Source organism: Telopea speciosissima, chromosome 3 (genome assembly GCF_018873765.1).
Source record: "Telopea speciosissima isolate NSW1024214 ecotype Mountain lineage chromosome 3, Tspe_v1, whole genome shotgun sequence".
Lineage (NCBI taxonomy): Eukaryota > Viridiplantae > Streptophyta > Magnoliopsida > Proteales > Proteaceae > Telopea > Telopea speciosissima.
This window is the reverse complement of record NC_057918.1, coordinates 63,004,139-63,017,203: the sequence shown is the minus strand read 5'-3', so window position 1 is coordinate 63,017,203 and position 13,065 is coordinate 63,004,139. Positions and strand designations below refer to the sequence as shown.

The 13,065-nt window shown below is 42.9% G+C and overlaps 1 protein-coding gene across 1 annotated transcript; it reads left to right on the top strand.

Annotated features, from left to right (window-relative positions):
- The first annotated feature begins 2,852 nt into the window (after positions 1-2,852).
- LOC122655393 lies at positions 2,853-3,978 on the top strand. The gene is made up of 2 exons (XM_043849590.1): positions 2,853-3,461; positions 3,616-3,978. The coding sequence occupies exons 1-2, from the start codon at positions 2,853-2,855 to the stop codon at positions 3,976-3,978; spliced, it is 972 nt and encodes a 323-aa protein (XP_043705525.1).
- The last annotated feature ends 9,087 nt before the right edge of the window (positions 3,979-13,065 follow it).

Genomic DNA, 13,065 nt, shown 5'->3' with positions numbered 1-13,065 from the left:
GGCGGACCCGATAACCAATACTACCATGATGGCCTCTCCCACCTCCACGAATCCGGTGTCGATTACCCAACACCTAAACCCTAAGGGTCGTAGCATAAGGGTGTGAAATCCTAGCCACAAATATACTACATGCAAGTCCTATCGTCCCGAGAGGTAATCCGGGCGCATCAACTTTTCATCTGGTTTAGTGCCCGGTTACCAGCACGGCACGGCGCATACAGTTCAACATGACATTCAACATAATTTCTTCATAAATGTTTATAGAGTTCGGGGTTCCGGCACCGGTACCCACCGGCACCGAGACCCATCAAGATACAACATTACCAATCAATCATTGTAACAAATAGATATAAAATTATGCAATATGCGCAAACATGCTTATTAACTATAATGATTACATAATATATAATGCAATAATAATAACAAGCCCAAACAACCAACCCACTCACCACGTATACGCCAAGCACCACGATTATCAGTTGTCGCCTCGATCAAGCAATAAGCCACAAAAGTGAATATTTTAACCTATACAAGGAGTGGAATAAGGTTAAACGAGCGAAGGAACGGATCCCCAAAAGGTCTCCCATAAACACTTAAGTATAAGGTTTCGGAGACGAAGTGGTTGCGGGAGTGGTTTCATGCCCAAATTCTGCAACCACATGTAAATCCTAGGAAACCGGGGTTCGGGACGGTTTTAGTCAAGGTCGGATGCGGATGTGGTTTCGAAAAACTGAATCCGAGTGTAAATCCGAGCTTCACGGGGGCTCAGGACAATTTTTGCCAAGGTCGGATGCGATGTGGTTTCGAAAAACTGAATCCGAGTGTAAATCCGACCTTCACAGAATCCATCTCGGGAAGGTAATTTCGGGTGGTTTCTTGCGTGTCCGAACCCACATGTAACCCTCACTCCTTCAGGTCCAAAAATCCAAAGGATTCCCCTCCAAGGACCCCATTTCAAGTGGTTTTAAAGCACAAGGACTTCTAGAAAACTCCATCCTAAGCTCATTAGGGTCCAACCTTAAATCTCCCATATGGCAATGAGAACCCTCACATTAGAGCTCATAATGGAGTGAACTAACTCCACCATAGCTTGGCTTTAAAGCTCCATCTACTCCCTAGGTTCCAAGAGAGATCTAGGTCAATCTCTCCCATTACCCAACCCCTTTTTGAAATCCAAAATAGAAGAAGGAAGAAGCTTACCTACCCCCAAGATGAGAGCTCCACGATTTCTGGCCCAAGAGATGGGGTCTCCACCTTCCTCCAAGCCTCTCTCTCCTTCCTCTTTCTCTTCCTCTCCTCTTTCTCTCCTCTTTCTCTCCTCCACGATTTAGGGTAGAAGAGGATGTTGAAGAAGAAGTGATGTTCTCTCTCTCCCTCATGGACTCATTTATAATAAATGGGTCTATGGGTACCCTTAGTCAAATGGGTCATGAGGCCTAATGGGTCAACCCATTAGTCCTATGTGGGTAAGTGGATGGAATAACCCATCATTGGGTCAATAGGTTATATGGGCCTGCCCACCACCTCAATTAGGGAAAAGCCCATTCTTAGATGGGTTCATATGAGATGGGCTTAAGTCCCCAATGTACTTCCTAAAGGTACGCGGGACCCGAACTTAAATTATTCCCTTCTCTCATGAAATAGCTCGAGCGGTTCAAGCCCGGACCCGCACTTCGAGGTTACCAAGGGAAGAATAATTAATAAGACTTGAGGCTAGAACTTACTTTTCCCCCTGTCATGGTTTATTACCCATGACCCCGAACAGCTTCGCCACGGCAACGCTAAGCTCATCACCGAACGAAATATCCAGCTGAGGTGACGGTCCAGGATGCTCTCTCCTGAACTCCTCGCTTCCCGGGCTGGTACTTGGAGGGTAGTCGACGAAGTCGCCGTCAACGAACTTTCCCCACTGGCGGTTGAGGAATCTTTCCTCCACAGGCAAACCCGTGCTGTGGTCAACGATTTTGTAGCTAGGTTTGACCATCATGGAGAACAGGTCACCAGCATACATGGCAGCGGTATCTACACGTCACGAGAAGAAATGATATTTAATTATATCCCGGGGTACGGGTATAACACAAGGCTCCCAGAGGACCCACCACGCTACGTAACGGTGGAACAGTTCGACACAATGCAAGCCCACTGGGCTGACAAGATGGAGCAGATGTTGGAGATGCAGCGCGGTCTCCTACAGGGGACTCCCATACCCCCACCTCCACGGCCAAATGGAGAAAGATCTCGTTCCCCGGAGCATAGTGAGAACCATAGCAATACAAACAACACCCGACGAAGGAACAAGGAGATATAGGGAAACGCCAAAAATCAAGATTCACATATGACGAAGGTTGAGCAAGCCCTGAACGACATAGTCTTGGAACTCCAAGACCAAATTCAAGAAGTCATAAGGGGAAAGAACCAAGCTCCGATTCTTAACTTTCACTTCACTACGGATTTAGCGTTCACGGATGAGGTATAGTTCGAGCCCCTCCCAAAAGGGTTCAAGATGCCAACCGTAGAGCAATATGCTGGCACCACGGATCCAGAGGATCACTTGAAAACTTTCAAGTCCCTCCTGTTCTTTCAAGGTGCTTTAGACACTATAATGTGCAGAGCTTTCCCCTCCACCCTGAAGGGAGCGGCGAGATAATGGTTCTCTCGGCTCCCTCCACGATCTCTCTCCAGTTTCACAGATCTGGGGCGGGCCATCTTGGCCCACTTTGTGAGCAGTAGAGTTCACAAGAAGACAACAGCCAATCTGCTGGCCATAAAGCAGTGCCCCGACGAATCCAATCAGGGGTTTTCTTACAAGGTTCAATAAAGAAGCCCTGGAGGTACGAAACTTGGACAAAGTGATGAAGTTCCAAGCATTGCGTAGCAGAATTCGAGACATCGAGTTGAAAAAGTCTTTAATCATGGACGAACCAGGAGACATGTATGAGTTGTTCTCAAGATGTGAAAAGTATATCAACTTGGTCGAAGTTCTTATGGCCGAGAAAGAAGATAAAACCGAGAAGAAAGCTCAGGCGACGAAGGAGGAGACCCCCCGAGAAGTTGGCGCAAAGCACAGTCGAGATGACAAGGATGGAAGGAAAAAGACAGATGATAGGAAAGCCTGGGTCCTCAAAGCCGCAGATCTGGAATCTGAGCCAGTTTATATGGCCCTGACTCATAATCGAGCACACATATTGAATGAAATTAAGGACCAGGTGACCCTGCGGTTGCCGACCAAGCTAGCGCATGAGCTCAACAAGAGAAAATATTATCGCTTTCATCAAGATCACGGTCACGATACTGAAGAGTATAGACAACTGAAGGATGAGATAGAGGCCCTCATCCAAAGAGGACGCCTAGGCCGATTCGTTAAGAAAGAAGGGAATGACCGGAGGTCAGACTATCTTGCTCGGGAGCCAGAGGGAAGACAAAGATCACCCCCAGAGCTGATAAATAGGAACTACACCGAGGTAAGCCCCATACCGGGAATGTACCCCTGAGGGAAATAACAACCATATTTGGTGGCCTGGCATGGAAGGAGAAACCTCAAATTCCCAAAAGCAACACACTTGAAATGTGCTCCAAGCCGAGGCAACAGTCAAAAAGAGGATAACTGATTATCAGATAACCTTCTCCGATGAAGATCTGGCGGATATTCAATCTCCCCATGATGATGCCTTGGTGATCAAGATGGTTATCGCTAACTGCACGGTAGGGAGGATCCGGGTGGACAATGGGAGTTCCGCTGACATCTTATACTATGATGCATTCGAAAAGATGCTCCTAAAACCCGAGATGCTGAAAAGAGTGGAGTCTCCCCTATACGGTTTCAATGGGGCCCCAATACAGGTGGAAGGATCGATTGAGCTGTTGGTTATCATGGGGACAGAACCCAAGCTCTCTACAGTGATGATGAACTTCCTAGTGGTAAAGGTAAATTTCACGCATAATGGAATATTGGGGCAGCCAGGACTCAATGCGCTGTAGGCGGTGATCTCAACTCCACACCTAGTAATGAAATTCCCAACTGACCATGGGATAGGGGAATCCCAAGGAAGTCAGGTGGTGGCCGTCGCTGCTATGAAGGGTACCTGAGAACCAAAGGAAAGGAGCCACAAGTGCATCTAATCAATTTGGATGACAACCGAGATATCGGTGAGTAGGAAAGGAGTGAGCCAGCTGAGGAGTTGGTCCCTGTGGAGATAGTGGAAGGGGACGCGAAGCGCACCGTCCAGATAGGCGTAGGCCTGAACGGCGAAAGAAAAACCTCCCTCATAAACTTGTTGAGAACAAACGCAGATGCATTCGCCTGGTCAGCTGCTGACATGCCAGGGATAGACAGAAAAATAGCCGAACACAGGCTCAGTGTATACCCCACTACCAAGCCGGTGTTCAAGAAGAAAAGAAATTTTGCTCCTGAGCGACAAGAAAAAGTGATCTAGGAGGTAACCAAGCTGCTTGAGGCCGGCTTCATCGAGGAGGCTATCTATCCATAATGGCGCTCCAATGTTGTAATGGTGCCCAAGCCAAATGAAAAGTGGCGAATGTGTATTGATTTTACAGATCTAAATAAAGCTTGCCCTAAAGACTACTACCCTTTGCCTCGTATTGATTTATTGATAGATGCCACGGCAGGCCATGAAATGCTTTCTTTCATGGACGCCTACCCAGGATATAATTAGATCAGGATGTATGAACCCGATATATTGAAAACTTCTTTTATCGCAGGGAGGGATACATACTGTTATATTCACATGCCCTTCGGATTAAAGAATGCGGGAGCTTCCTACCAGCGCTTGATAAATTACCTTTACAGGCACCAAATAGGACATAATATGGAAGTATATGTAGATGATATGCTGGTAAAGAGCTTGAAATCACAAGATCACATTGCAGATTTGAATGAGGCATTCCAGGTCTTAAGAGAAAGCAAGATGAAGTTGAACCCAACCAAGTGCGCCTTTGGGGTCACGTCAAGAAAATTCCTTGGTTTCATGGTCTCAAGAAGAGGGATAGAGGCGAATCCTATAAAGACAAAGGCTATACTAGAGATGCGTCCACCCGGAAGAGTTAAGGAATTACAAGAACTCACAGGAAGAATAGCGGCGCTCGGGAGATTTATCTCGACTTTGGGGGACCGTTGTTTGCCTTTCTTTAAGGCTCTGAAGAACCGAGCAAGAGAGCGGGGGACCAAAGGGGTCAAGCTCACCTTTGAATGGACCAAAGAATGCCAGACAGCCTTCACCGAGCTAAAAGATATATGGCGTAGCCACCTCTTCTATCCAAACCAGAACCAAGGGACATATTGCAGCTGTACTTGGCCATTACCACTGTTGCAGTCAGTGCGGTATTGGTCCGAGGAGACAAGTGAGCCCAAAAATTGGTATATTATGTCAGCAAGGTTCTCCTGGACGCCAAGACCAGGTATAGCAATGTGGAGAAATACGCCTGCACGTTGGTTATGATGGCTCAAAAGTTAAGGCCATATTTCCAAGCTTACACCATTGAAGTGATCACCAACCAGCCTTTAAAGAAGATATTGGCCAAACCAGATCACTCAGGAAAGCTAGTAGTGTGGTGCGTAGAGTTGGGAGAGTTCGACATCCGATACAAGCCCCGAACAGCCATAAAGGCACAGTCCCTAGCGGATTTTGTGGTGGAGTGCACACTCCCTGAAGAAGAAATCTCCACCACCGCGGAACTTGAAGAAGTGATAGAAGAGTGGACACTGTATGTGGATGGTTCATCCAGCGCACAAGGGTGTGGGGCAAGATTGATACTAACCAGCCTTGGAGGGTTCCTTGTGCAGTACGCACTAAGGTTTGAATTCAGACAACCAATAATGGGGCCGAATATGAAGCCCTGATTGTAGGACTGAAACTGCACAAAGTTTGATGGTAAAGCGTATCACCGTCCACAGTGATTCACAACCGATAGTTAATCAGGTCAAAGGGGAGTATGAGGCCAAAGAATCACGTATGGCACAGTACTTGAGCAGAGTGCAGGACCTGATCATGAAATTCAGCCATTTTAAACTACTTCAAGTACCCCAGACACAAAATGCATCTATAGATGCCCTCTGTAGGCTAGCCACCTCAGATTTTCAAGACCTGGGCAGAATAGTATACCTAGATGTGCTCGGTACTCCGAGCATAGAACAATCCAAGGAAATATTACCAGTCGAGATGGAACCTTGTTGGATGGATCCTTTAGTCAACTACCTCCAGGAGGGCATACTGCCCACCGACAAGGAAGAAGCAAAGAAAGTCAATACTGAACCAAAAAAAAAAAAAAAAAACTTTTTTTTAAGATCCATGCTAATACCATATCGATATTGTATCGATTTTAAAGGTGACCGATACCGAACACTAAAATAGTAAAACCATGACCGTAGATCAATTTTATTTTAGATGATTTCTTCATAAATAATAAAATATCTAGCTCATTGGCAGGGCATGCAAGGGGAATCCAGGGGTTGGAGGAGGGGGGGGGGGAATCATAAGAAATTGCGACGGGAAAGTCTTAACAGCCTTCGCCAACTATTATGGAGAATGCACTAATTTTATTGCGGAGTTCAGGGCGTTGCGAGATGGGCTAAAATTGTACGAGGAAATGGGCTTCAAAGAATTCTTTGTGAATTCGGATTCGACATTTACGGTGCATTGTGTGCTCACGAGAAATTGCAACATCTAGAAATTATGGTACTGGTTCAATGAAATAGAAGGTCTCGTGGATTCTCTACGGCCGAAAATTGCTTTCACTTATAGAGAAGGCAATAGGGTGGCAGATTGGCTTGCCAACTTTGCGGGCATGTCAGGGACCAACACCAGTTTTGGGCCATTTTGTGTCCTCCCTGTTGCGTCAAGAAATTGCTCAGCGGTCCTTCGAGTGTCGTAACCTGCAAAAGACCCTGGGTGACAAAGGAGAACCGGTGTGGTTCCGGCCTAGGACTCTCCGATGCCTAAGTTAGATCTCTCTGAGTAAACAGATGAGTGAATAGTAGTATTCAAGATGAGTTAAGATGTCCCCTGATGGAGCTGTGTACCTTGCCTTTTATAGTAGAGCATGGCGGTGTAGAGAGTCCCAGTTGATGTAGAGTGTTTGTCGTAGGTGATAGAGTCCCTGAGTAGCAGGGCTTATCCTTGATAGGTTGTCTTCCCGTGAAACGTGGTGTCACGATAGACCTGGCAATCGTCTTCCTGAGAGACGTAGTGTCATGATAGACTTGGTAGTCGTCTTCCTGAGAGACGTAGTGTCATGGTAGGTTTGGTAGTCGTCTTCCTGAGAGACATAGTGTCATGGTAGACTTGGTAGTCGTCTTCCTGAGAGACGCAGTGTCCTTGATAGACTTGGTATCCTTAATGGATAGACCTATCTACATGGTAGATGAGGTTTTTGGTGCATGAGTCCGTTCAGACTACGTGACTTGATAGGCGGTGGCCTAGAGTCCTTGGTGATGCGGTCTGTGTCTTGTTGATGGCGGTGGTTGCTGCCGTGTTCGAGGGAGACTGTGCCCGGGGATGACGTGCTCGAGGAATCTGTGCTCGGGGTCTTCGTCCATGTTTAGACCGCGCCCAGGCAGTCCGCGCCTAGCTTTGATCCGCGCTCGGGGTGGTCCGCGCCCATCTCTGATCCGTGCCTAGGGGTGGTCCGCGCCCAGGGCAGTCCGCGCCCAACGCTGATCTGCGCCCGGGGTGATCCACGCCTAAGGCAATCCGCCTGGGTCCGGTTTGGGTCAGTTCTCGCCTGGATTGGCCTGCTTGGTTCTGGTCTTGTGCTGACCCTCTTTCTTGGGTTAGGACACGTGGCAGTCCCTAATTGGTCAGGGTGATTTTGGGTTCATCACTCCCTACGGGACTCAATCGCATCATTGGTGAGGACTTCTTCCGGTTTCCATCCCTGAGGATTTGAAGGTTAGGTGGTCTTGTATGGGAGTGAGCTTGATTTATGAGCGTGTGCGAGTTTACCTTGTTGTTGGGTTGGGGTAAGGCGGGCAAGTCCCCCCTTGTAGTTTTTTCAATGTTGACATTGTGTTATTAATAAAATTTCGAAAAGCCAGCCTGGGTCCTAGAGATTTTTTGGGATAAAAAAAAAATAAAAAAATAAAAAAAAAATCTAACTATGCACAATGATTAGCATTGGTTACAAAAGCCAAAAGAACCTACTTAATTTTTAAATTCAAACCGTATCTGCTTTTTTGTGTGCATGTCTCATACTTAAAGATTTAATGATACATGCTTCGACGTTGACAAGCGATTCAAAGTAGACTGCAAAAAAGTTCCGTGAGAACTCTACCGGCTCCCTTATTTATTGATGCATGAAATTGAAAAAACAAAAAAAAAAACACTAATCATGAAATCAAAGTCAACATTCTAACCGGATGAGTAGTTGTTTTTATTCTAATTTTCTTTTTAAAGTTAGTGTTGAACAAATCACCAGTGAGCTGGTGAAGTGCTGGAACCCATATCACCATGCACGAGCTAGAGTACATTCTAAGGTTTTGCGTCCATTAGAAACATGAGATTCTGACCAATTTACATCTTTTTCTTGTTTTTTTTTTTTTTATTTGGGGTAGGAGTTAGGGAGAGAGGCCCACTTGAAGATTTTTTTTTAATCAAATGTCATAAGAATATATATCTAAAGTTAAGGATTTTTTGAAAAGTGAGGATCAATTATGACTGTTTTGTTAAGAAAAATCACAAAGAGAAGCATGTGATTAGAATGTGAATAAGAGAAGCCAGGAGCTCTCAATCCTTTCTTGTAATTGTTGGGGAATCATGTTATAGGTGGAAAAAATAGTCTTACATCGGATATGAACGAAAAATATGGAGAGTTTATAAGTATTTAAGCACCGTCATCTTAATGGTTAGCTTTTGAAGATAAGTTTTACCTAATTTCATAACAAATGATATCAGAACCAAGGTTATGGCATTATCAAACTTAGGGCAGAACGAGATATGAAAACTCAGTGTTATCTCGATACCTTCCACATAAAGGGGGAGATTGTTGGGATTCTCACGATAGGATATACTGTTGTGTGGCCTAGTGAAGCGCTGCCTAAGGTTTTGAAGTCTAAACTTTTCTAAAATGGAAAACCCACTTTGTGTGTGTGTGTGAGGGTGTGAGGTGATGAGGTGGATGCTTCTAGACAAAGAAAGCGTGTGGGGGCACAAAAGAAAGTGCAAAGAAATTGTGACGTTCAACTTCCCTTCTTAGTAGTAATATCTAGTTATTAACACATAATTAATTAAGATTAGAGGTAAGGAAGCATCCAAAGAAGGGATGGGATGAGATAGGATATATGGCCGGCATTGAATAATAGCCATATTATTCTCCCAAAATAACGACAACATCCATCATTACTATATTGCGATCTATCATCATTTATTTGACTCTTTGTTTTTGTTTTTGTAAGATCCTTTATTTGACTTCAAATATATGATGATTTGGACTTGTATTTTCTACAGTGAGAGAGATATAGTATAATGTTCTACCAAAAAAATAAAAAAAGATAGTATAATGTGTTATTATAATAATTGCATGAGATACAAAGTATCAAGGCATCCCATCACCATATCATATATTAGGTTAAGATTTTTTTTTTTTTTGGATGCAATTCAAGGGTCGATCGACCATCTACTCTATCAGGGCCCCACAATAAGGCAAGGAGAGGACCCACAAGGGGCTCCTAACGCAGATCTCCCAAGGGAGTAGCAAAACCACCAGGGCAAGCCCTAGATCGACATTTAGTTTAAGATTTGTTAGTCCATATATATTGTAATTTTAATTTCTATGGAGGCTTTAGCGTTCTTAGTAGTTAAAGGTCCTATCTCTAGAAACAGCATATCTGCAAAGCAAGGGTAAGACTGTGTGCAATATGACCTTCCCAAGACCTTGCAATGGCAGAAGCCTTGTGCATTAGGTACATTTTTTTTTTTTTTTTTAACTTTATAAGACTTTTTTTCCCAATAATAACTGAGTACAATCCTTTTATGAACATTCAAACAGTAATTACAGTTTAATACCCTCAAAATAAAAACCTGTACTTAAAATATTAAATTTTTAAGAATAAAAAGTTTGCTTCTGATTCACTGTCATTGGTTTATCCACACTATCGTTAATATCTCTCCCTCTCTCTCCTCCCCCCCTGCCCCGCGGGTAACAACCCCACCTCATCTCACACCGTCCATGGGGTGCTCCCGTCTACCCTTCAAAAACAAGGATCCAAATAGATAGCTGACCTATTGAAATCCAATCTGAATTTTAACTCCATTAACTTAAAGTTTACTAATTCAAAGTTAGCCCGAAAAAATGTTCTCTTTGATAATCCGGCCACCACACCTGTATGTATCTGAAATGGATCTTTATCCTCTCAATTTGCCTGTCCGTACTTATCGTCAAGTACATCTAATAGAGGGGGCAGAAATGACTATCCTACCCCGTGCCCAAACACACTGACCGAGGTGGGGTCCACCTCCCTGTATTAGATGTACTTGACGTCAAGTGCGGGCAGGCAAATTGAGAGGATAAAAATTCATCTGAAATCCCTTCTATCGTGAGCTCAATAACTGTCAAGTTGCAGTCAATTTATGTCCTAATTGGTGGATTTGTCCATATCTATAATTAAATTCCAGATTAATTTTACTTCTCCAAGTGTCATTGTAGGGTTTGAAAAATATTTGAAAATTTTAGGGGCATTAAGTTCACAGAAATTGTTAAAAAAAATTTCCATTATATTTAAGTTTTATTAGTTATACTACCTACACTAATGATCTTGGATATATTTGCTATTTTTTTGTTACTTGGAGAAGAACTAACATTACATATATAAAGAAAGCGGCAGTTTTCTTCACCCAAGGTATCGAGGGATTCAGATGGTATGCAAAGGGTATGCGGAAAAAAATTTGAGTCTGGATCCTTGACCCCATGTAGTGAAAACCAACTAAACAGAATCTTCATCTCATCTGACACGGGTACATTATTCGTCCCTTCACCCGTAATATATGCAAGAAAACTTTTTCCTCTATAAAGAAAATTAAGTGAATTTAATTCAACTCAATTCAGGTATCTAACTTTGCTAATAGCTTTAAATTCAATTCCAACTCCACTTTTAGAGTTATAATATTTTTTTAGTAAAATAGAGTTGTTACACCCAATTCAATTAATCAATAATAAACATCCTTATCATGGAGAATCAAGAATGAGATAATATATATATGAAAATGAGAACAAGGAAAAGTAGTTGTCACCTGGATATCCTTAACAGCTTCCAGTTAATACAAACAAAGAGGAATCATTTTTTTTTGGAATGAATACAAAAGGATAATAGCCACCGATTTAATTGACTTCAGGTGAGAATGTGAGCTTCCTCTTAAAATCCCTTTCACACACTCTTGGGTGAGCTTTCTTACCTTCTTTCCATACCCACCGAATTAGGACCATTTCAGATCTCTCTCTCTCTCTCTCTCTCTCTCATAGCTAGCTAGCTAGAACATTGTAAAGACCTTTAAAGTCAACTCAATATCTAAAAGTAATCAATCACAAGGTGCATGGACACATATGAGAGGGACGGTATACGCCATTGTGCATGGGATGAGGTCTTTGATTGAATTTCAAGGTGCCAATCAGACAAGAACAGAAAAAAAAAACAAATTTTCTCTCTTTTGTGTCAATTAGAGAAATATTTGCCCTAATACCCAAGCGGGCTTATTGAATTGGAGAAGAATAGGTACAATATAGCTACTTACTCTTGTCTAGTAGTAGAGAGGTCTAGTAAGATTTTTAATTACTGGACCTAACTAGTCCAATAACATGGACAAGATAGAGCTGAAGTTTGACCAACCAATTAGATGTTGGAAAGTTAACTATTTGATCCTTCCCACCCTATTTCATGGGTTGTCTTGGGGGGTCATACTATGGGGGGAAGTTTTGAATAGGACCATCAAACCCAATATAGCAAAATGCAAAGAATAAATTAGATTACAAGCACTCATTTGAGGTACGTAGTGATGTCAAAACATAGCTCGAATTGAATTGAATCGAGCCATTTTTTATTGGATTGGTTTTGGGTTGGGGTATCGCACTTGAAACTAAGTTGAAGTAAATCAAAACCAACTTAACCCAAAATCGGGTGAAAAGAACCAAACTACAATTGAAATCAAATCTTTATCACCCGATACCAGCCTGAAACTCATTAAAAAAATGTGTATATAAATGGGAAAATGTTCTCTATGGGGAGGGAGGGCATAGTCCATGCCCAGATATTATGGGGGGCGAACTAGTCGCCCTGCCCCCCATGAAAGGCAAAGATTCTGGCCCCGGAGATGCCAATGAATGTGCTCTCTTTGTCTATCGCATTCGTGTAGCCCCTGTGTTCTCCCATAGAGAACGCTCTCCCTATATATATACAAAATGGATCGAAACCAAAATCAACCTCTTTACAAACTGATAAGAACATGCATGAAACCAAACCAAACCAAACCAAACCAAAATTGACCAAATTCGAAGCTTTCCTTATTAATTTGGTTTTTGATTCACCCCAACCACCAAAACCAATTTCTCTCAAATCAAAATCGGCCCGAATCGATGGATTGACACCCCTAATTTAAGGAGTTTTTTTTCCCCTTTTTCTGGAGGAGTTTATCCCATGTGTTTTGAGGGTTATTCTTCTTTTTTCTTTTTTCCTTGTAGTGGGAGTGGTTAAGGGGTTTAAACAAGTAAAGAACTCTTTAAATTTTAATACGATGTTTAACCGTTTCCCTTAATTTAATGAATAAGATAGTTCTTTGAACCCCATTTCGTTATTCATGTTCCAAACATGTCCACCGGTAAAAACACAAATTAATGGATTATTTTTTTTATGGGTAAAGATATATTAATAGACTTATTAGACATGGGATTAATGTTCAAATAAAGTTGATGTCTATTTTTGGTAGTAGGAATCAGAGACGAAGACCACCGCAACACTACCACTACCACTACCACTACCATAGCTGAGTCGTCCATGACGGTGACAAAAAGTGGTTCAATAATCATTCAGTGCTGGTACTATCTAAGACTTTGACGTAGAGAAAG